Raw genomic sequence first — 24,282 nt, forward strand, 5'->3', positions numbered from 1 at the left:
ATAATTATTCTAATAAACCTGAGGTGTTGTCATTTACAACTTACACTGCATTTAGAAAATATTTACACCCCTTTTCTACATTCTATTAGGTTTAAGACTTATTCTGAAACCGAAAAAAAATTATTTAAAGTGTTCTGTTTTTAAAATAAATAATAATTACAGGCATATATATATAATTTAGGAGGCTGAAATAAAAGTCTTATGCTTTAGGCTTTACTGGAAAGTAGAGGCGTTCAGAGCTTGGCTTTATATTCAAAAAATAAAACTACAGTAAAAAACTACAGGAAGCGGAAGAGGAAACAACTTCTACAAAGGTCAATGAGAACTCGCGGTGGCCGTTGGGACGTCGGCGGTCTGTGTGCCTTCGCCGAGGAAAGGTGCATGTCCCCAGTGTCCGCTCCGCTCGCCCGATAAGGAATGCGCCTTGCGAAGTCGCTGTGTGGTTCAGCATTTGATAAAACTTCAGCCGATACCGTGGTATAACAGGAGTCATGGTTTGGTGTCGCTTCCACGTTTCTTATCCAAGCGTGCGAGCCTAATTCATTGAGCTAGCTGTCGTTAGCCCGCTCCGTTGATTCATAGCGCGCTAGCTTGCTAGCTGGAGTGTGCTGCTGGCCCATCCAGTTGACCGGGAGACGAGCTCGACTGACTGAAAAACACAGCCGCTGTTTGGAAACGAGGTGGTGGCGGCAGGCGGGGGGCCGGGAGAACGCGACGGGGTGGTAGTGAGTCAGGAGCGGCTGATGAGTTCAGACCAGAGCGGAGAGCCACCGCTGCTGCAGGAGGAGGCTGATCCCGGACCGAAGAGCGGTGGGAAGGACGAGGCTCCGCTGGGGAGCGAGGGAGGGTCAGGCGGCATGGTGAGTGAGGCCTTCTTTAGCTTCTCAGCTAGCTATTTTAGCTACTTCTGCTCACCCGACGTGGTGCCGAAAAAAAGCACCCAGTCATGGGAAGTACTTTTGATTGAGCGAAAGTCGGATCAGTTTTTGTCAGGTGTGATTAAAAAAGCAAATGTCCCATTCTGTCTTTTGCTCATATGTACACCGTAGGGGGCTTTTTATGCCACCCTTGTTAAATCTATAACCCTTGCTCTCAGCAAAAAGTGCACTTCAATAAATTACTGAGAAACCGAAGATAATTTCTAAACACTTTAATAACACTAGGGGATTTGCCACTTTTGACGTGCTTTCTTAAAACTAATTTATGGAAAGAAAATCGGGCTTTTGGGGGGGAAGGGGGGTGTTCCCCCCCCGCCCCCCGGCATAATACTAGAGACCTGTTCGCGCATGAGTCACATTTATCAGCTAAAATTAACCCAACTAAGTATTGTGAAGCCGCTAACTTTCATTTGAGTCGTTTCAACTCACAGTTTGCTCTTTAACCCTCCGTTACAGGACATTTTACAATCCCATATTGTGAAAACAGTCTGAGACGCTGCGGCTTAAATATCTGTTTGCAGCCACTTAATGCAAATGTGCGCACTGATCGTTAGCAGGGGGCTCCATTGCTGCTAACGAAGCCTCTTCGTCCAGCTCTCTTATTAAGTAGTTTGCTGAGTAATCATTAGCTTGCTAAGTTTCGACCCGACCATATAATGACAACAAGCACAATTTAAAGGTCCAGAATCCTATTTGAATTAATTTGTGAACAGTGCTGCGACTGTTCACCGAGTAACAGACGTGCATTTGCTGTGATGTTATTTCAGCTAATCGCAGTGCTAGTTAGCCTAGCTAGTGCGGTGACATGCGTTGTGAATACCTGGCCTTCGCCGTGCTGCGCAGTCAGCTGACACTTCTTGGTTGTCCACGGCCTGTGACACAGAAGCATGCATTGTGACCATGTGTCAAGTTGCACGGCGCATAAATGCCCTTCCCTGTTTGAGTGACAAAAGAGGGCCGATCGTTTGGGCTTGTTCGTTCTTGACTGCTGCATACACACGATAATCCAGAGGCAAAACAGAAGACAGATTAATGTGGCAGTTGCAGGGGTTAAAGGTTAACGTACCTGTTGGGAGTTGGGGACACAAACTGATGCATCAACAGGCCGCACTAATTTCCACTATGTCAACACGCATTACCTAATTTTGTTAATAAGTGATTAATAAATATTTAGCTGTCCTGGAGCAGACATTAGCAAACATTGTTTAAGATAGAAAAAAAAAATATCACCAAATGTATCCAAGTGAAATGTAATGAATAAAATGTATATGTATTAATAAATTATTTTCAATCAGATCTGTTACCTTGTGATGGACATTTATTGCATGGTTTTATTTTAAAAGGATTTTTGATTCATTGTGATAAATATAAATTCCAATTAATAATTAAAATATAGTTGGGAAAAAAATTTATTTAACATTAATAAAAAGTTGCTGTTTGCAGTGTATTGCCAAAAATCACACTTGTTTATATACCTAGTGTCCTCACAAAGGCAATTTCATTACTAGTGCATTTTTAAAAATTATTTGTGTCAGGTTTGACACCTATTAAAGACAAATTAAACAAACACAGAAAAGACAAGAGAGTTAGATTCTTTTGATCTCGCGAGGAGAACGGATAGAGATGTGTTTCCAGTTACAAATCTCCAACCGCTCTGAAAACACATTTGTCCGCTCCTCTCTTTTTATTACTTTCAGAGTCCCTATCACAGAGAGCACTGCAACTCTTAAGGGGTGGGGGCAAAACACTTCATCACTTAGTTGCAGTGCTAATGACAATCACTAACTAAAACACATGTTGTCTTGCACTAGATTATTCGGTTCCAGACACAGTGTAGAACAGAGCAAGTTGTACATCTTCACAGTGACGGTTTTATAGCTGTCTAACAGGTCAAGGAAGAAGACGTTTCTGCTGAGTGATAAACCCTGTGAGCACGGTTGTCACTGCTTTTCTTCAGGGAAGCCTTCTTGAAAAGGGAAACAAAGTAATTCAACAACACAGAAACATTCTTTATGCTGAAATAAAAGAAAACAATAAAGGCATATGAGACAAGAACATTATATAAGTAAAACTATAAAGCTACATGAAACAACAAATATTTGATAATATATACATTTTACCTAACAATTTGTCTGCTGATTGGTGTCATGCAGTCACAGACGTACAGAGTTCACTTAAGTCTGCAAAGAAGTTGTTTCATCATCACTTTAATGTAACTGCATTAAATGCCACAAATGTTTAGAGCATTCTTGAAGTCTACTGAAGCATCCAACATTTAAAATGGAAAATTTAATATACTTGGAACTACAGGTGCACTGATAAATTGGTCAACTGATAAATCGGCCACGATTTTCTTAATTTTGAGAGCTGGGTAAACGGCCGAGACTCGTATGAGATACCGATCATATCCATCTCCACTAAGGTCTGAAAGTCGACCACTGTCCTCTCTTGCTCTTCTGTAAAAGAGACCCGGCTGACTGACCTGTTCTCCAGGTCACATCTGCACATGTACGGTTAAAAATAATCACCACACTTTTGCACATCAGCAAAGTTTTTGCTATATTTAGCAAATTTTCAGACAAAAAATAAAATTGGAATTGGGCTCTTTTAATGTTGGCGACCAGCCAGGAGACTCGAATGGGTTCTCACCATCTCTGGACATCTTAGATCACAGGGATTTTGTTACAGCTGCACGATGTTGGACTGGCACATAAAATCCACGCTTTCCTCACTTCTCTAATATTCCACAGACACTCTGTGACCTTTATCATCATGGGTACAGTCATCTGTCTCAGGTTTGTGTATCTATTGAAGTGAAATTCAATCAAATTTACTGAACTTTGAATGCTTTACATATATTAGCCATTACTTACTGCATTACAAACAGTCCATTGCAGTGTTAATATTGCATAAACTAATACTGCAATAACACAATGTATGCAGTCCTGGTGCATTCTCACCCCATTCTGTGCTTGTTGAGAAGAATTTAAAATGTCAAGCAAAATGCATTAATATGGCTCAAACTACTTTGATTCTTGAATACTGAAATATTTTTTAAAAATTATACTAATACATAATACTAATCATATAAATTATATATATGTTGTAACATTTCAGATTAGTTTGTGGTTCTGCATCTTGATAAGCATAATAAAACGGACGTTTACCTTTGTCAGTGTATTAGGAAGCACAACACCTACTCCTCATTTTCTAAGTGTGCCTCTTTAAAAAAATATAAAGTTTTAAATGTTAAGAAGTCAAACTCCTTAGACTATCCTCTGCAGAGAAACAGTCAGATTGATCTCCCCCTTATCTGTGTAGGTTTGAGGGCTAAACATTTTTTCCTTTAATATTTTCCCCTCCAAGGCACAGATCATTCAAATAAAAATTGAAGATGGTGAGTTCATATTTCCCCCTAATATTGGAAGCAGTATGAATTTTAACTGCACTGCCAGGTTGCTGCGTGATTGTTTGCAACCTCAAACTTTTTAAATTCACTAAATAAAACTTAAAGGTCAACATGCAGCTGGATTTGTCAATTTTGTGTTTATTATTTATAATTATATTGAAAACGAGCTCTGAATTGACTTTAAAAAATGCAATGACAATGAATAAAAATATATCTATAAAACCTAAACCAAGAGAAACCACTCACCCTTAGATGCGACATTGAAAAATACATTTAAGTTTTTGTTCTGTGTTTTTTTTTTTTTTTTGTTTTTTTTTTTTGTGTGTGTGTTTTTTTTCCCATCATGTTGGGCTTTGTGGTGAAACAATAATGACAAAGTAGATTAGTGTGACTTGGCAGTTATCTCATTAAAGAACTATTTCCAGGGAGGATTTTGCCTTTTTTTGTTGTGGTTACTCTTCTGCTTTCATGTCACACTCTATCAGCTGCCTCAGTGTTTAATATAATGCTTTTTTTTTTTTACACAGAAATTAAAAAATTTGACTCGGGTGTATTGCAGGAAGGACAAAACTAAAACACTTGGAATGGTTGAGAAACGCAAAGCTGTGTTAGAACTATTTGTTGCCACCTCTGGATTTTTTAGATATATAATTTTTGAGGATTGGTATTTGTGTTTTAAATTTGATAGAGAATTTATACAAGAGTATAATTTCTGGCAACAATACCAATTATGAGATGACAGACATGTGAACCAGCAAAACACTTGTCCTTTAATACACTCTGATTATGTCTGAAACTGATTGCTTTACATGCTACATAAATTGCACATTCATAAGACAATCCCTGCAAATGTTTTGAAATCCTCAATCTAGCCAGAATCCAAGCAACAATTTCCCTTCATTTGTGTTTTGAGTTGAATCTCACCTGATCCTGTGGTTTCTGTTTTGAAGGTCACCTCAAAGGGTGCTGGTTTGAACCCAAATGCCAAGGTGTGGCAGGAGATCCCCGTGGCCCCCAGCGAGGCTGTCACCAGTCCTCACTGGCCTCCCTCAGACATCAGTAAGTGCTCAACACGGTAATAGAATCTGCATGAAATATTCACAAACGTCTGATTCTTGAATCAAATGCGTTTTATTAATGTGACCAGGTTATTCAGAGCCTTCGTCAGCTGGCTGTAAGCAGTACTCTGTGGGATTTACCGCCCTTGGTGACAGCAGCTCCACAGCAACAGCTGAAATAGCAGTAAATGGAATGGACCTTCAAGAGCTGGGCTTTTCCCCCGCCGAGTCCACGACAGGGAGCTCTGGTCAGTCATCTCACCTGCAGCCTCCCCCACTCTCTTAACGGTGGCTAAGGAGAATCCTGTCTCCAGTAACTTGAAACAAATAGGTTTTTTGGGGAAAATAAAAACTAACCGTCATTTGGTTTTATTCTGTAAACCGCATTCATGGGCTTTGGATTTTGACACGGTCAAATAGTGGTTTGTGTTGTATAATTGCCCTCTGTCAGACATGACCCTTACATCCTTTCTTTGTGAAGCTAATGTATCTGGTGTTCTGTCCTATGTGGTGATTATTTTTATGCCAATGGAGACCCACTCTGAGTGAGCTGGATTGCAGGTGGCATTCAAAGCTCAGTTCAGAGGGATTTTGGCCGCTCCTTGGTGCGATTAAAAAACCCTGTTCAATCCAGGCCTCTAGCCGAGCATTGAGAGTAGAGTGGAAACTGTTTATTGTGACAAGTTTGCATTGATTATACGCAACAGCTTGTTGGATATATATGTTTTTAAAGTTTATAAACCTATATTCCTTCTGAAAGTGTCCTTTTATGTTTGCTTGTGAAGTGAGTCGCACTGTGTTCCAGATCAGTTTTGAGGCGCCATCTTGTGAGATTGTCGTTCCTGTTAGCTGTTCTTGCTAGTGACACTTGTATTTGGCTGAAACGTTGTTCAGATTTGCTGGAGAGGGAAAAGGACAAAAGCATGAACAAGAGGAAGTATGGACCTCTGAAATGTAAATGTAGGGACACGAAACAGCCGAACAAATCTATTCACCAGGCTGGATTATAGACACTGATGTGGTGCCTCACCTCAGTCTAGCATAAAAGAAATGGCTTTGGAAGAATTTGATACACATGAATATGTGGACATATTTTGTCAGGCTTGGTGCAATATTTGCTAACATATGAACGTAATTAGTTTGTGTTTACTGTGTTTTGTTTATTTAATGGTTTTATGTTTTTCTTTGTCTGAACTGGATAATCTCAGTTATTTGTACAAAAGTTTATTTGATCCTTTTTCTTGCAATTGAATATTTAGATTCCAAAACTGAAGAACAAGTGTCCTCTGAGAATCTACGAGAGTCTCTGAAGAAAGAGCTAGAGTTTTATTTCTCAAGGTAAGAGCCAAACACTTAGATTTGAGGTAAACGAGAGTCTCGTTTACCTCATAAATCTGACATGGGTCAATGTGGGAATCTCGCAGTATGACGAGCTTGAAGAAGAGTTTCTGAGTTTCAGAAATTATTTTAAATAAACACAATCAAAGTCTTGTCTTTTTTTAAAAAAAATATAAAATTATTCCCATTGTTGCTGAAATAATGAAACATGAAGCTGTTATTTGTATTTTTCTGATTTGATTAAAGTGAAAACATAAAATAAACACTTGCCAGTTTTTAGTTTTATTGTACCTTTTTGTGCACATTATTATTCATTTTTACTGTAGTTCCCTTCATCAAGGAACACAAGTGCAGCAAATATGTTTATTACCCTGTTTGGATAGTTTGCAGTCTGCTACTTGAAATATGTCACCCATTGACTAGTTTCAAGACTGTTTCCTTAAATGCAACAGGTGACCCTCGTTTAGTTTCTTGAAAGTAAAGTAAACTGTCTGGAGCAACAAGTGGGGATATTTTAGTTTGTGACAAATTAAGATGCGACTAATTTGCATGGATTTATAATTTTGTTGCACAGAGAAAACCTCTCCAAGGATTTATACCTCATGTCTCAGATGGACAGCGACCAGTTTGTCCCCATCTGGACTATAGCCAGCATGGAGGGCATAAAGGTTCTCACCACAGACATGGAGCTCATTCTGGATGTGTTGAGATGTAAGTGAAAGGATGAGCATGGTACTTTGTAAAACTATTAGAAATATGACATGATTGTCTGTATTTATATTTGAAATGATCCTTCCAGCTTCTCCAATGGTACAAGTGGATGAGAAAGGTGAAAAGGTTCGACCGAATCACAAACGATGCATCATCATCCTGAGAGAGGTCCCTGAAACCACACCTGTAGAGGTACTGTCACGTTGTGCTCATGTTTAGGAATAATTGAGACATTTTTGGAAACTGAAAAACTGACTCGTCTCAATCCCACAGGAAGTTGAGTCATTGTTTAAAAACGAAAATTGTCCAAAGGTGATAAGTGTCGAGTTTGCGCACAACAACAACTGGTACATCACATTCCAATCGGACACAGATGCTCAGCAGGTACGTCTGGTTAAACTTCACTTTTCTCCAATTCAAAATGAAACACCTTAAATGACCTGATTCGACTCCTGAATTGCTCTTCCAGGCATACAAGTACTTAAGGGAAGAAGTCAAAACATTTCAGGGAAAACCCATCATGGTAAGTTGAGCTGAAATGTTTTAGTTTGCAAGTCCCCTCCTGTAAGAAACGTTGAGTCATTTCTTGTTTCTTTTCATCTAATAGGCACGGATCAAGGCCATCAACACATTTTTCGCGAAGAATGGTTACCGTAGCATGGACAGCAGCTTGTATGCTCAGCAGTCTCAGAACCAGTCCCAGTACAGCTCTCCACTTTACATGCAGCATGTCTACCCCCAGCAGCAGTACCCGGTCTATGGCATTGTACCGCCCACCTGGACTCCTTCACCCACACCCTATTTTGAAACTCCTCTGGTAAGAACCAACTCTAAATGAGCTGCATGACGCTGGAATGGGTCCCAGACCAGAAATATTTTTAATAAACTGTATTAAAAAACTATGCATTTATTGGTGATCTGACCAGTTTCTCTCATAAACTTCTCTCTTTATTTGTTGTTGCTAATGATTCACCAGTGATCATTATTTTTGGCTTTTCATGTAAAGATGAAGATAGTTTTTGTGGGTGAACTCAAACTTAGAACTTTAATTTTCAGACATCGTTGGTGTAAAACCTGACATTTCGGGTTACACTCTGAAAAATCAGGTGGATTTGGTGATGGACTAATGTCAGGGTTTCCCCCAGATTATAAGCCTGGTGGGCCACCAGGCTAAACATTGCTTATTTATTTTAGTTTTTTTTTTTAAATATTTAAGACTTCATAGTTGGTGTTTAGGTATTGTTAATGTCTTCCAATAACAGATAATTACCTAGTAATATTTTCAAATTTCTTGTCAACTTTAAGCATTTTTTATCTCAAAATCATGGTGGCCCATTGGATGACTTCCTTAACGCCCCTACCACTCGGGCGTTAAGGTAGGGGCACCCAGTGGTAGGGGCTATCAGGTTTTCTGGGGGAAACCTTGAATGTCTTTTGGTTGGCAGCTGTTTAAAATGCATCTAAATTAGCAGAAGTGTGTAAAATTAAAAAAAAGGCTCATTATCAGCTCTATTACTTTGAATTAGGAAAGCTTTTCTTGTGTAAACACGAGTCTCCTCATTCTGCATATTTAGTGCATTATTACATTTTGTGAACTGGCCTGTAAGACCAAACGACACAAATGTTTTGCATTCAAAAATGTAAGGAAAAACTATTGGAGTCTAAAATTTGTAGTAACCCATTTTATCAATTCAATTTGAGAAAAATATTCAGTGCTGCAAAATATTAGGAAGATTCACTGTGTCCACAGTGAGTTTTAATATCTCATTCACTAAAATCTAGTTGAGGTGGAGGTGTGCAGGGCATTGAATCGCTATTGCTCTATCAGCTTAAATGTCTTCAATATTTTCCCTGTATTACATTCTTGGACTGCTGCAGAGTAAATAATTGAACAAATTGCTACATGAAACAGGATTAGTCAACGCTGCCATTTTTTCTCCCTATTCAGGCACCGTTTCCTAACAGCGGCTTTGTGAATGGATTTGGCTCTGCGGGACACTACAAAGCTGGCTCCACCGCTCTTAACCTAACTCGCCCATTCAACAGAAACCGGTAAGCAAGATCTTTTTATTTGCTGTGCTGCATTTTTAAAGTTGTGACTTAGATTTCAGCCTGCAGTTTTCATAAATGTACTCTTAATTGGAGTGTGGCATTCACCACTTGTTGTTGTTGTTTGCATGTTAGGTTAAACTGTGAATGTCAGATCATCCGCAATGCAGTGTTGTCTGAAGAAAATGTAACCCCACAGGGAACTGCTCTTCACTCCCCTCTTTCTTACTGTCCTCACAGTGTCCCTCTGTATTCAAGAAAGAATGTAATAAATGCCTTCAGGTACCACTATATAATACTGTATGATAAGCTTCATCGCTACCCTCATGTCTTACCATACTGCTGCAGCCTAATGACTAAAACCACACCAGGACTGACAATCGGTTATCTTTATTTTGGTCCTTATTAAAACTTTCATTGCTGTGATGATGCTTGGTGCCATTCATATTAATGAAATTATTGGAGTTTTCCTGTGATTTGATTGCTCCACTTTTTGCCATTTGAGGACTCTTGGCACCAAACATCCCCTTGCATTGATACACCAGCATGCATCATAGTAACTGTTAAACTTAATTACAACTAACCACTTATTTTACTTTTCATTGCTGCTTTCTTCATTGACCCAACGCGTCATGTGCTGTAGCAAAAGAACCAGCAGTAGAGAAGCTGATAAATGCGTTCGATCCGATGATGAGATCATGATGCGCATGGAGGGACAACATGGGAGGAAGATAACTGGCTTTGGTCCTCTCTTTACTCCTTCTTTCCTCTCCCCCTCTTCTGTTTCTTTCTTTCCAAAGTCAGGAACTTCACTCCCATCCCGATGAGCGTTCAGATTATGAGATCTGAGGGTCGAATCTTTAAAAGATCAAAATTTGATTCATGTTTTATTTTAAAAAGCTTTAATTTTAGCTGTTTTACTCAAGTGTTGTCAGCTCTACTTGGTGAGTTTATGATTGGTGGCAGGCTTCAGCCCTCCAGCCAATCATAGGCGCACATGTAGCCCAGATGAACCATCTACTTGTGTACATTGTCTTTACGGAGGCAGCATGTTGTGTGATTTGGTCGGTGGATCCATAGTTTCCTATCACATCATTTGCATGTTGCCGTTTTCTTGATGTAATGTAACGTTCACTTCTCCTGTATGGGTTTGTTTCTCCACCAAAGTGGTTCCAGTGCTTGTTTAGTGCATTTTGTTATTTAGCATTAATTGATTTTTGTTTTAACTGTTGAAGGTTGGTCTCGCATGCAGCTGGACTTACACCAGCATCATTAATCTTGCTGGGTGGGGAAAAAAGGCATCTCCACCAACATGCTTTAGTGTGGCGGTGGTGTGTTCAGTGTGTAGTGTCATATTGCTTACGTTTTGGCCTTTTTATATACAAAACCTTACCTGAGTGAAGTTGGCCCCCCCACCTTCTTCAAATTAGACAAAATTGGTGTCAAACGTTTGTGCTACGTTTGTGCAGCAAAACTTTTCGTTTGTGCCGCTATCATTTTAAAGATATAAAGAAATGTTTTTAGAGGTCATCAAAGGTCAACCAACCCCCCCACCTTCTTCAAATCAGACGAAATGGGTGTCAATCAACTCGGCTACATTTGTGCTGGTTTGTGCAGCAAAGATTTTCATTTGTGCAGCTATCATTTTAAAGATATTAAGAGGGCTGGTTGACCTTTGCTGACCTCTAAAACATTTCTTAATATCTTTAAAATGATAGCAGCACAAATGAAAATCTTTGCTGCACAAACCAGCACAAATGTAGCCGAGTTGATTGACATCCATTTCGTCTGATTTGAAGAAGGTGGGGGGCTGGTTGACCTTTTGACCTTTACCCTTTCCTTAATATCTTCAAAACCGAAGCAGCACAAATGAAAATCTTTGCTGCACAAACGTAGCCGAGTTGATTGACACCCATTTCGTCTGATTTGAAGAAGGTGGGGGGTTGGTTGACCTTTGATGACCTCTAAAAACATTTCTTTATATCTTTAAAATGATAGCGGCACAAACGAAAATTTTTGCTGCACAAACGTAGCACAAACGTTTGACACCAATTTTGTCTAATTTGAAGAAGGTGGGGGGGCCAACTTCACTCAGGTCAAAAACCTTCTGTCATGCAGAAAAGATGTTTAATTATTAACTGGAATATATTAGGGCTGAAACAATTAACTGGATTAAATAACTTTTGAAATTGAATAATTGTTTTCTGAAGTATGCAGACTCAATAAAAAGCAGTTTACTGAAAGAAAAACATACCCAGAGCAGTAAGTAAGCCAAAATTGTACAAAAAACATATACGTGTGTTATGTTCTACCCAGAACAAGGGGCTTATTTTAACTCCAAAACTCTTACTAAGCACCTTTTGCTATCCAGTTATTAATTAATTTATTTAAAAAAATAATCAACAGATCAGCCCTACCCTATAGATGTTAAATCAAGTAGGGCTGAACTTTTTACATGTTGATGCTAGATGTATTTTTTTTTAGCTGCAGATGCATCCGTTCCTACAAATGGTGAAGCATACACTAAAGGAGTGCTGTCATAGCATTCTAGTCATCAAAACTTTTAATTATTTAAAAAATGTAAAAATTTGAATAATTTGTATATTTCCATATTATAAAAAGCCTTGAGTGGATAAATAAAAAATCTTCACAAAGTGAAAAAAAATTTTCTCCAATTACCGTAATCGTCATAATAATCGATAGAATAATGAGTTACTAAAATAATTGTTAGCTGCATCTCTAGACTCAGCGCAGCGGAGATTAATCAGGGTTCCTGTTGTTTTTTTAAGAAAGACTTGAGCTACACTCAGCTCTGAACCAGCACTGGAAGCACTTTTCTTGAAACGCAATTGTTGTGGCTTAATGTGTCTTAGCCTTTTCTATTTGTGAATCTAAAAAGATTTCTGAACGTTTCCTAAAATTTGCATCATTGATAAATTGTTGCAGAAGATTGGAAAACAGGGAAGTAGATCTAGTAAAACTTAACTCCCACCAGTCTGGGTGCTTTACTTGGTGTATGAACCTGCTCTGTTTTTGCTCACGAAAAGTCAGATATGTTTGGCTTCCTGGTGAAATTTTAGGATGAACCTAAAATGCACTTTAACCTTTCCAGGTGAAGTTAATGTGACCTCCTCTAAGCTTCTGAACGCATTGGGTCCAACTGTTAATGTTTCAGTACTTTTTACACAAAAAGAACCTTAATGACTAAATTAACAATAGATGTTTGATGTATTTTTTGCTGTGGCAAACTTGCCACTATTGGCTTTGATTTCAATACATTAAGATCTTCTTAGATGCCCTACTTTCATGATGTGTCACTATAGTGTGAACTTTTTACATTTTCCAGAAATTTCACCAGCCAAACATCCCAAATCTTTGTGTGGATTTTTAAATGCATTGAATTTCCATTGAACGTCCCTGTATTGAATTTGCAAAACATTGCCCTGATTTTTGATTTTCTATAACTTTACCGCAACAAAACTTTAAACACTGGTCCTTGGTGAGCGCATGTCCATTGGACAAATGACATTGATTAAATAGAAAGGCTAAAATCATATTAAGTGATTTTAATTTTCACCGCGTCCACTGTTTGTCTTGTATCTCTTTAAATGACTTGAATCATTCAGAAGTTTGGGAATTTTCTATGTAAATGTGATTAAAAGTTAAAATGACCTCATGCTGTTCATTTGAAACTTCTGGCTCTCGGCATAAATCCGTATCATTTTAACGAAACTTTATTTGGATTTTTACTTCAACAGAAACCACGTTAAACCCCAGATTAGGACCAGCGAGGTGACTGCAGCCTCAATAACACCTGTACCCCTGGAGAGTCTGACCGGCCTGCGCAGCCCCCAGCCTCCTGTCATCGGCACCTCCACTCATCAGGCGACCGCTGACATCACCTCGGCCTTCTCGCAGCTCTCCTCCTCTTCATCTTCTTTGGACCCTAATGACGACAGCGGCATGGCTGGACGTGGAAGGTAAACTGATAATCCCCTCGTTGAACCTCATTTCTGTATCGCTGAAGTATTGGTTGTGTTTCACACATTCGGTCATGATGTTTGAAAACTACTAAAGTCGTGGTGTTTAGTGTGTACTGTGATCTTTTGAGATTTGTGTCTCGGGATACAGAGTTTAAATGCCAGACATTAAGTAAAAGTAAATATTTGATTCAAGGTGTTGGTTTCACTCTACAGTCAGGTTATTTTTTTTTAATCAAGGTTTTATTTCAAATCAGTTGTCAATTCATTTAGGTTGCGCACAAAAGTCTTTTTCTGGTAGCTATGACATGTAAGCAGACAAGATACTGACCAGATAAAACCTAAAAGAAATACAGTAATGAAAATGCACAGTTTTACTAACAGCAGTTCAGCACTTATAGCAGAAAACATAGAAGTGGTTCTATTTTTGATGTTTCTATAATGTTAACTTTTGCATAGTTACACTGATTCTCTCTGTAGTCAGTTTTATTGCACAGTTAAACTTCATTGAATATCATAGAATTGCAATGAAATTAACCAGCCTTGATTTCTTGTAATCACAGCATATATGACTTCCTTAGAATTTATATGAATTAACTTTATTGATAAAGACAAAACTAAGAATTCCTTTGATTAAAAACAATCTACAAAATCAGTTTGCTTTTTATTTTATTACTTTTTTTGTACTTTATTTTGCCACTATAGAAGTCACGGCTATGCATGCTTTCTGTACGTTATATCCGAGAGAAACAAACTTATATGTATAATGTATCATTGTAAAAAGAAATAGTAAAAAGTTTTACTATTTCTGTGAATAAATTAGGTTTGTCACTTTGTTAAAGTGTCCACAACAGATTTGACTCAATATCAAGTTTGATTTAGTAAATTAATATGGGTTAAGAGGTTTAGACAATTATTGCATTGTAAAAAATAAATCAATAAAACTACAGGAAACCTGGTCACACCTGCACTTTAATTGGCATCTAATTTTAAAAAGGAAAAAGAACCAGAAAGAGATTCTTACAAAGCTTGAAACCATCTGGATGTTGCGCATATAAATTAGTTTTTGCTATAATCTCTTATAAGATCAAATGGTGACATTTATGTTTGACTTGTACATTGTCCCGTTTTGAAATTATGTTTTTAATCAACCATTTGTCTTTCAGACGAAGCACAACCTATAGAGGAACTCGAAGGAGGCGAGAAGATGAGCGGAACACGGTAAACGGCCGCGTCTCATTGTAGAGATTTTGAATTTTTTAGAGCTTGAACCACAGTTCCATTATTTGTTTGTATTTTCTTCGTTCTGATTCACAGAGGCCGGTCCCCTTAGCCGAGGTGAAGGTTTCTCCGCCCAAGTTTGACTTGGCCGCCACCAACTTCCCGCCTCTTCCTGGCTGTGTGGTCAGCACACAGGGAGAGCCGGTGCTAGAAAACCGAATGTCCGATGTCGTACGTGGTTTGTACAAGGTAAGGATTCTCTGATTCAGCAATGCTTGAGCTGCTTGGTTTTTCATAAGTGTAATGCTTGTGGTTCTCTACGTCGTAAAGACGGAGCAAACCAATAAAGAAACCACTGTGAGTCCAGCGTCAGCCCAAACTCCGGCCACAGAGGAGGCTGTGACCGTCTCAAGTCCTGCCCCGACCGTCTCAAAATCTGTTTCTCAACCACTTGGATCTCTGGCTTCCCGGTATGATTGTCAAATTACTTTTCTCTTCATATTTTGAGATACTCACATGTTTCTGTTGGTTAGTGTCCTAAAGTCTGATATGTTTTTTTTCCTGACAGTATAAGTAATCAGGAGAAGAGAGTGGAACGAGCTGAACCCCCAGTGTCCAAAGTAACTCAGCGTACACCAGTTCAAGCTACTGTGAACTCCTCCTCTTCTTCCTCCTCCTCTTCCTCACAGCCTACGTCAAGCTCACGACCTCAGCCCTCTGCTGCTTCAACACCGGCGACCCCCAGCACGCCCGCCGCGTCTACAGCCGCTATTACCACCCCAGCACAGGTAACGAATGAAATCTGCTTTTTTGTTGCCAACTTATCAATGTGATTTTTTTCCTGATGATGAGAAACTTTGCATAGAGGGAAGTGAAGGAGTGGACAGAATGCCTCTCTCTTTTCTCCATCTCAATCTTTCTCTTTTTCTGCTTTTTCTACTCTTTCCTCTAAGTTCAGAGAGTTCACTCCTGTCCCAGTGACCATTAAGATTATGAGATCTGAGGGTTTGACCAAAGAAATCACAATGTGCCTTACAAAAGTATTTATACCCCTTGAACTTTTTCACATCACAGCCACAGGCCTCACTTTACCTCATTTTTATTTTAGGTGATGTACCAACACAATGTACATTTGAGTAGAAAAGAAAACAACTGAAGTTTTTCAAAATTATAACTATATCAAATGGTTTTTGTTTTTATTATTTTTTCAATGTCTCCCTTCATGAAATGGTCAACAAGTTTTTCTAAAGGGATCTTCGTCAGTTTGCATAATTTTCCAAATTGCATCAAGCAAAATTATTTACTACATTGGCATGATTGGGTAGGTCTGTTAACATAAAATTTCTGCAAAATACATAGATTTTTTTTCTTTCATTCCCTACCTAAAGTAGTTGTATAAATACTTATTGAAGGCACCGTAAGTAAATAAATAATTTTTCACCCTCACAGAACTTTTAACATTAGATGTTTTTTTTTAAATCTACCTTGCTTCAGGAACCCCGTAAACTCAGCTACGCCGAAGTGTGCCAGCGGCCTCCCAAGGACCCTCCCCCCGCGGCCCCGGCCCCCTCCGGCACGGCGTCTGGCCAGCCGCTGCGTGAGCTGCGCGTGAACAAGGCCGAGGAGCCGGGCTCCGGCACCAGCCCCGGAGACAAGCAGGAGCGGGGCCACGACAAGGAGGGGGGGTGGGAATGCAAGGAGAGCCGACCGCCGCGCGAACGTGACTCTCAGGGTTACTACCGCAGCAACGGCCCCAGAGGCACGGGGGGGCTCAAGTTCCGGGACCAGCGGCGCCTGCCCCCGGCTCGACGAGGCTCCCCTCAGGGAGGCTTCAGGCTCATTGGCAAAGAGCAGAACATACCACCAGTATCGCCAAAGTGAAAACTTGATATGAATAGAAAAAATATGTATGAATATATATATATGGATATATATATATATATATAAATATATATATAAATATATAAAACTATATTAAGATAGATAAAATAAAAGCAACAACTTTATGGTAGCCACCTTTCCCCCCCACGGAGACTGTCCAAAGAAATGCTTTTAAATGACTGACATCCAGGACTTGAGGGCAAAGTGACACCTGATGAACTTATACGACTGGTTCAGAAACTCTTCTTGTTTTGGTCTCTGGCGTTACGCTTAAAAGATTTTAAGTGCGATTTATCTGGAGGCTGCGCTCATGCTCTGCTTGGGGAAGGTGGGATGCTGGGCCTCATAAGTGGCCCTCTACCTATTTTTCTTCTTTTTATTTTGAAAAATAGATGTTGGTCTGCAAGAACAATATGCACTAAGACGAAAACAACATGCATATATGTCATGTACATATACAAAGATATCACTAACACGCAAAGAGACATCGGTTTTTTGTTGTTTTTTTCCCTTTTGTGCTTATTGCAAGTATGACTGAAGGGTTGACTGATGTCTGCGTATGCATTGATTGTTTAGCAAAATGATTGAAGTGCTCCAGTTGCACTGACGTTACGAAACGGATAACTTGATTTTTACAGCAGAGATTCTGAATTATTGTCCAGAGAACGGACGGTCTGGTCTTCTAATGTATATTAATGAAAATGTGTTTAACAGTGGTGTTTTGATTCCAATTTACGATTGGACTCAGAAACCGTTCACACCACAGTCTGTGTTTTTTTTTTTCTTTTCTTTTCTTTTCTTTTTCTTTCTTTTGCGTTTGAAGCCGAAATACAAGTTGGGGGCGCCCACTGGTCCATTTGCCGTGGTGAACCTGCAAAGCCTGGTCCAAAGTTTTTCATGTTTTTTTTCCTGTTTATCAGAACCATTTTTGGGTCTATCCACTGCAATGAATTCAGAACTTTGTCATCGTTGATAATCAGTCAGGTTCTCTGTTTACATGTTTGGGTTTTTTTTGGGTGGGGGGGGGTGGAGTGTTTTCCTGAGAGAAATCTGTACGTTGATGGTAAGAGTTGACTGATTTAGTGTGCCTGGTGGCTCAGGTGAGGTTTGGCTTTTCTACATTATCCCAGGATATTCAGGTTAAGCTTATATCTGTGAATTGTTCCTAATAGTGACAAAGTTTAAAAAAAAAAAAAAAAGAGGCTGTGGAGTGCTGTTAGATAAGGATGATAGCTACACAATATCTGGCAGCCATGTTGTGGAAAGTGAGAGCATTTTTCCCATGCTATGTGCCAGCTGCCTGCGATCATAGTTCTAGGATAAAGTTTTTGATTTTTATTGATGAGAAATGCTAAATTTAGCTTGGGAAGCTTTTTGGCTCAGTGAAACTGGATTTTTGAGAAGCTGTAGAGGTTTAGTTGCCTTTGCTATATTGTTATTATAACCCTTCACTAGAAATGTGTGTGGGAGAATGTAATTATTTCTAGTTCTAAATTTGAAGAGAGAGAGAGGCTATTGACAAGACATCTTATCGGATTGTTTTTTGTTTTTTTTTGTGCTTTAGGGTGAGTTTGCAGGTTTGTTCCTGTTTTTTTATTTTTGGAAAACACGTCGACTTAGAACATGAAGTTTGACTCACTGTATGAATTGCTTTTTGAATTTATTTATTTTAATTTTAACGCTTTTCTCCCAATCTTGGTAGGCTGGTTTCCCCAAAGTTGTGTGAAATCGCATTGTCAAAATAAAATCACGCATATGACATTTGTATACTGATCGAGATGTCGGCTGAGAGAAAAATACTTGATGCATTTACTTTGGGTTTGATACTGCAGTAAACAAATATCCAATCACTGGGGCTATTTTTTTTTTATTATTTTATTTTCTATTGAGTATGAGCAGCTAGTGATCTAGTATAATTACAGAAATGCACTAACTTGTTTTTAAAAAGAATCGTACTCATGAGTAATGTGAAATAATTTTAGAAGCATATGGTTGATGTTGACAGGCTTGCAAATATCTACAGGAATTGCTTTCCCCCTCTGCAATATTGTTTGGGTTGTTTATTTTTTTTTTTTTTCTGTTTAATTTGGATTGGGGTGGCAACAGGAAATGTAGTAATTGATCAACCAAGTGTTTGAGACACAATCTTAGAACTGTATGAAATGTCACCAAAAATAAATTATTTTGATTTGGCTTCCGAGTCTCACTTGTCTTAAGTTTGTTCTCAAGTGTTGTTCTCGCCCACACACAGCACAGTTAAGGGTTGCCTTGTAGTTTGTTTGTTTTTTCTGCATTTTTCTTTTAATTCAATCTGGTAATTCACAGCTGAAGACATTTACATCGTTATACGTTTCTATCTGCAAAGGCTCGTTGTGAAGTGTTTTAAATTATCTGCTTTTAAAAAAGCAATTCTGCATTGAATTTATGTTTTCAATATGGGGTTTTACAAAATGGGAAAATGAACGTAGTAAATTCATGGCTGTAGATGTATAAAATTCAAGAGGATTAAATTTTCTGGGTTTTTATTTTATTTTTCAATGCTGTAAAATTGTTGCACAGATTTGTGTGGAGATGTTTTTGCAGAAAATATCTTAACTCTTATCAAAGTTTTTTTTTTTTTTATGTGGTTTTAAGGTTAAAGGTCTACTTTTGTCATTTCAAATTTGAGATTTTGTTTTTTGCAGTCAATATTTTAATTGGCACATCTTAAAATTATCAAAATAAAACGGGTTTATTTGAATGCCAATGTATCTTTTTCCATTTTTATTTTTAAACTGATGTTTCAACTCATGCTAGGCTTTAAAAGTATGAAATTTAGATGGTAATTTTATAATAAAAGAAAGTACTTTTTTTTGTAGATCTTCAGTGTGCATTTTTTTGCACAGTTCACATTTATTTAGCATTAAAAAACTGACAAATGTGCACCTTTTAATCATATATAGAAAAATATTTGTAGTTCTCTGAATTTATTTGATATTGGTAGTTTAATCACTTCCATTTTAATGGACTGAGTAACAATATAATTATAAACTGTTGGTGCATACTTTAAATATTGTATTCTTATATATTGTATCCCTGTGGCGGGCATGACGTCACGCATTTAAAAGACTTCTGTATAAAAAAAAGACGCCAGATGAATTAAAAGATGGCGGCAGCGTAAATCACTCTATGCCGTGCTCTCAGTGCTAGCACTCTTATTCTGCAATTTTCCTGAGTGTACAAGCGCTCAGTCGAGTACTTTTCTACTTTGTAAGTTTACTTTACTCTCGGGAAGATGCCTAAAACAGCCCAAAAAAGAACTAGTGACCACAGCAAGTTGGAAAAAACCTGCACTGGTATTGATGAGAAAGACCACGACTATGTCGGTCCGGCTCTCCAACCGGAGATTGGTGAAGAGGATTTCCCGCCGCTCCCGGTAACTCCAAGTAAGCCTCCTGTTGCCAAGAAGCCTTTTCCAAATATGTTACGAACAAATAGCAACTCAAATCCTGATGATGCTATTGCTATGCTTGCTAACCTGATCAACACGAGAAGTGATGCTTTAGAAATAAAGCTGGGAAGTATGCTAGAAGAAATCAAGGATATTAAAATGAAAATTAACTCAGTGGAAAAACGAGTGGAGCGCAATGAAAAAGATACAACGTCCTGCTTAATCCGTGTTACTGAGATGGAGCGCTATGGTCGTCGTTGGAGCCTCAGACTTCATGGAGTCGCTGAGACCGAGAAGGAGGATGTTCGGGAGGAGGTGTTGCGGGTGTGCCAGGAGATTCTTCCGAAGGATAAAGAAAGGCTTCAGATCTTCATTGATGTCGCTCATCGAGTTGGTAGAAAGGTCGCTGCCAACTCCCGCCCTCGTTCTATCATCATTCGCTTCATTGCGAGGAGATGTCGTGATTCCATATGGAAAGCGGCTAAGGGAAATGACTTCCTGAAGAGAAATGGTCTCCGTTTCACCGAAGACCTTTGTAAAGAAGACCGTGAATCCCGGCAGAAGCTTTGGCCATGTATCCAGAAGGCTCGTGAAGAGGGAAAATCTGCCTACTTCGTAGGAGGTCGTGGTTTTATCAACGGGGTGGAGATACCCGCAGTGTTTACTCCAATGCTAGAATAATTGCAAGTCTATTCTCATTGATGGGTCCACTATTTTGGAACTTTACCCTAGGTTGCAAACTGAGATCTGGAACTTTAATAAGGTACTGACTCACGGTGTTTATGTCGTCTATAGATACCATCATTCATTAAGTTACTTTTTCTGTTGTTTATATGTTATCTCTTTCGCTTATTTCTCTTAATGCCAGGGGGTTGCGCAATATGTTAAAAAGAAAAGCATTATTCTTGTTTGCCAAAAATTTTAAATCTGATTTCTGTTTTTTTCAGGAATGTCACTCTACAGTTGATGATGTTACTTTTTGGAAATCCCAGTGGGGCAATTCTGTTTGGCTTTCTCATGGGTCTGAGCGCTCTGCAGGAGTCATGACTTTAAAACATAGATTTAATGGGAATATTATTTCTACTGAATGTGATTCGCTGGGTCATTTTATTTTTCAACTCTTTTTCTATGAAAATCGTCATTTCATTTGTGCCAATATTTATGGTTACAATAATAAAAGAGATAACGATAAGCTGTTTATCACAGCTGAAAAGATCCTTATAGAATGGTTAAAAAAATGGCCAAATGCTATAATTCTTATGGGAGGTGATTTCAACACTGTCCTGGATGGTAACCTTGATAAATGGCCTCCTGGTCGACCAAATGCCTCAAGCCCGACTATTAAAGATTTTATGGAAAAATTTAATCTAATTGACATTTGGAGAACTGAACATCCACATGACTATTTATTTACCTGGAGTAATAAGTCATTATCTCAACAATCTAGGATAGATTTCTGGCTGATCTCAGATTCAATAAAGAAAGAATCTGTGACTGTTAATACTTTACCTACTCCCCTTACGGACCATAAAGTTGTTGAAATAATTATAACACTCTCAGATGGTAAATATTCTAATTATTCTCCTTCATACTGGAAATTGAATAATTCTTTATTAAACTATAAAGAGGTCACTATAAAGATAAACAAATTATTGAAATTCTTCTGGCATAAAGCTCAAGCAGATAATCTTTATGGTATTAATTGGGAACTTTTTAAATTTGAATCTGGAAAATTTCTAAGAAAATTTGGTAGTAACAAGGCTAAGACAAATAGAAATGAAGAAACCAAAATTGTAACGAGAATATTTGAACTCACTCAGTCGAATCCTTCTAATTTAAATGACTTCGAACTACAAGAGTTAACTGAATTACAACTTAAATTGGATCATTTTTACATTAATAAGAGTAAAGGTGCGTTTATTAGATCAAGGAGAAAATGGTTAGAAGAGGGAGAACAAAACACTCATTATTTTTTTAATCTAGAAAAACACAATTCAACCACTAATTCTATTACCAGTCTAAAGATTAACAATGTTGTTACAGATAACCTTGATGATATAGCTAGATATTGCAGTTCCTTTTATGAAACTCTTTATCTCTCCAACTTCTATCAGGCCTCAGCTGATGCCCTGTTGACCAATTTATCAGTTAATCAAATTTCTAATAGTGAACGAGAATGCTGTGAAGAGTCAATCTCTTTACAAGAGATTGTGGACGCCATCTCACATCTCAAAATGAACAAATCCCCTGGAATTGATGGCCTGAGTGCTGAGTTTTACAAACACTTTTTGTTCGACCTCGCTCCCTTTCTTTTGCAAGTTTTTAATGAAAGTATATGTTGGATAAATTGTATTTTTAGTATTATCAAATATTTGTTGTATTATGTAGCCTTGTAGTTACATTTAGATAATGTTTCTGTGTGTTCATTAATTCTGATTTCTTCCTAATCCCTCCTTGGAAGAGGGAGGTGACAGATATTCTCAGCAGGACTCCCTGTTTAATGGAAGTGTTAGTTGTTCCAAGCTGAGTTTTATAACCCTGGAGGAAACTCTGCTTTGTTCTTTGTGATACAAAGCCATTGCTTTGAAGCTATACAACGTGTCCCATTCTACGCCGTGTCTGGAGCAGGAAGGATTTAGATTGTAGATAACATGTGTTTAGTTAGTGATTGTTATTTAGCACTGCAACTAAAATGCTTTGACCCCACCCTTTCAGAGTTGCAGCGCTCTCTGTGATAGGGTTCCTAAAATCAATAAAACAGAGGAGCGGGAGATGTGTTTTTTAGAGCGGTAGGAGATTTGTAACTGAAAGCACATCTCTGTCCGTTCTCCTCGCGAGAAACAAAGAATCTAACTCTCTTGTCTTTCCTGTGTTTTGTTTAAAATTGTCTTTAATAGGTATTTAGACCTGACAGTATAGAAAACGGTTTGCTCCCTACAACCCTCACTCAGGGTTTAACCACTCTGATACCAAAACCAAGAAAAGACCCTTTACTTCTAGATAATTGGCGTCCCATTTGTCTTCTTAACAATGATTACAAAATTTTTGCTTTAGTTGTAGCTAAAAGATTAAAATCTGTCCTTCATTCAATTATCGATGAAACTCAATCCGGTTTTATGAAAAATAGGCATATCACAAATAATATAAGATTTGTTTTAGATATTTTAGATTATCCTGATCTTGTTTGTGATAATGGTTTTATTTTATTTCTAGACTTTTATAAAGCTTTTGATACGGTCGAACATGAGTTTATTTTTCAGAGTCTAAATAAATTTGGGTTTGGGAAATTCTTTACTTCTGTTGTTAAAACCTTATATCAAAACAGCAACAGCTCCATCAAATTAAGAAACGGCTCCTCTCCTAGATTCAACCTCTGCAGAGGAATCAGACAAGGCTGTCCCGTCTCCCCATATTTGTTCCTTTTAGTGGCTCAACTTCTGGCCGATCATATTAAAACTGGTCCTGTAAAAGGGATCACTGTTGCTGATAGAGTGGTTACTTAAACACAACTGGCAGATGACACTACTTTATTTTTAAAAGACCAGAGCCAAATCTCTTTAGCTATTAAGGAAATTGGTACTTTCTCCAAAGCTTCAGGTCTTTCTCTTAACCTTAAAAAATGTGAGATAATGGCCATTAAGGACTGTTCTATAGCCTCAATTGAAGCTATACCAGTTAAGAATGAGGTTATTTATTTAGGTATAAACATCACGAAGGATCAAATAAAAAGAAGCTCCCTAAACTTCGACCCGCTAATTCAAAAGACTAAAAAAAGACTTAATCAATGGTTAGTTAAAGATCTTTCTTTGCGTGGCCGTATTCTGCTTACAAAGGCTGAAGGCCTCTCCAGACTAATTTATGCTGCACCGTCATTAGACATTGACAAGAAAAATGAGAAGGAAATTGACAAACTGCTATTCAACTTCATATGGAAAAATAAGACTCACTATATTAAAAAATCTACTCTAATGAATTCATATGAAAACGGAGGACTTAACTGCTTATCTTTCTCTATCTTAAATAATACTTTTAAAATAAATTGGATCCGTAATTTTTTTAATTCTCCAGCGTCTTTCTGGAATACTATACCCTTTCATATTTTTTCCAAATTCGGTGGTCTAAAGTTCTTTCTAATTTGTAATTTTGATATAACGAAACTACCAATTAAACTCTCTAATTTTCATCGGCAGGCCTTTTTATCATGGTTACTCATCTACAAGCATAACTTCTCTCCTCACCGATACTTTATTTGGAATAATAAGGACAT

At 38.1% G+C, this 24,282-nt stretch overlaps 1 protein-coding gene and 1 long non-coding RNA gene across 3 annotated transcripts; one reads left to right on the forward strand and one right to left on the reverse strand.

Moving 5' to 3' along the window:
- The first annotated feature begins 318 nt into the window (after window positions 1-318).
- larp4aa (La ribonucleoprotein 4Aa) lies at window positions 319-18,779 on the forward strand. Of its 2 annotated transcripts, XM_028014417.1 has the most exons (17): window positions 319-860; window positions 5,298-5,406; window positions 5,495-5,653; window positions 6,665-6,743; window positions 7,318-7,454; window positions 7,543-7,646; window positions 7,728-7,838; window positions 7,924-7,977; window positions 8,062-8,271; window positions 9,403-9,506; window positions 9,744-9,785; window positions 13,262-13,483; window positions 14,650-14,704; window positions 14,801-14,953; window positions 15,035-15,174; window positions 15,273-15,492; window positions 16,199-18,779. In XM_028014417.1, the coding sequence occupies exons 1-17, from the start codon at window positions 744-746 to the stop codon at window positions 16,583-16,585; spliced, it is 2,403 nt and encodes an 800-aa protein (XP_027870218.1). In that variant the 5' UTR covers window positions 319-743; the 3' UTR covers window positions 16,586-18,779. The 2 variants fall into 2 exon arrangements, with proteins under 2 accessions (XP_027870218.1, XP_027870227.1); XM_028014426.1 differs by lacking the exon at window positions 9,744-9,785 and having other exon boundaries at window positions 320-860.
- LOC114142892 (uncharacterized) lies at window positions 10,387-13,255 on the reverse strand. The gene is made up of 2 exons (XR_003595125.1): window positions 11,608-13,255; window positions 10,387-10,891 (listed from the first exon to the last, which is right to left on the reverse strand). It is a non-coding gene; the product is annotated as an uncharacterized LOC114142892 (long non-coding RNA).
- Window positions 18,780-24,282: the final 5,503 nt, after the last annotated feature.

The sequence above is a fragment of the Xiphophorus couchianus genome, chromosome 1 (assembly GCF_001444195.1).
Source record: "Xiphophorus couchianus chromosome 1, X_couchianus-1.0, whole genome shotgun sequence".
Classification (NCBI taxonomy): domain Eukaryota; kingdom Metazoa; phylum Chordata; class Actinopteri; order Cyprinodontiformes; family Poeciliidae; genus Xiphophorus; species Xiphophorus couchianus.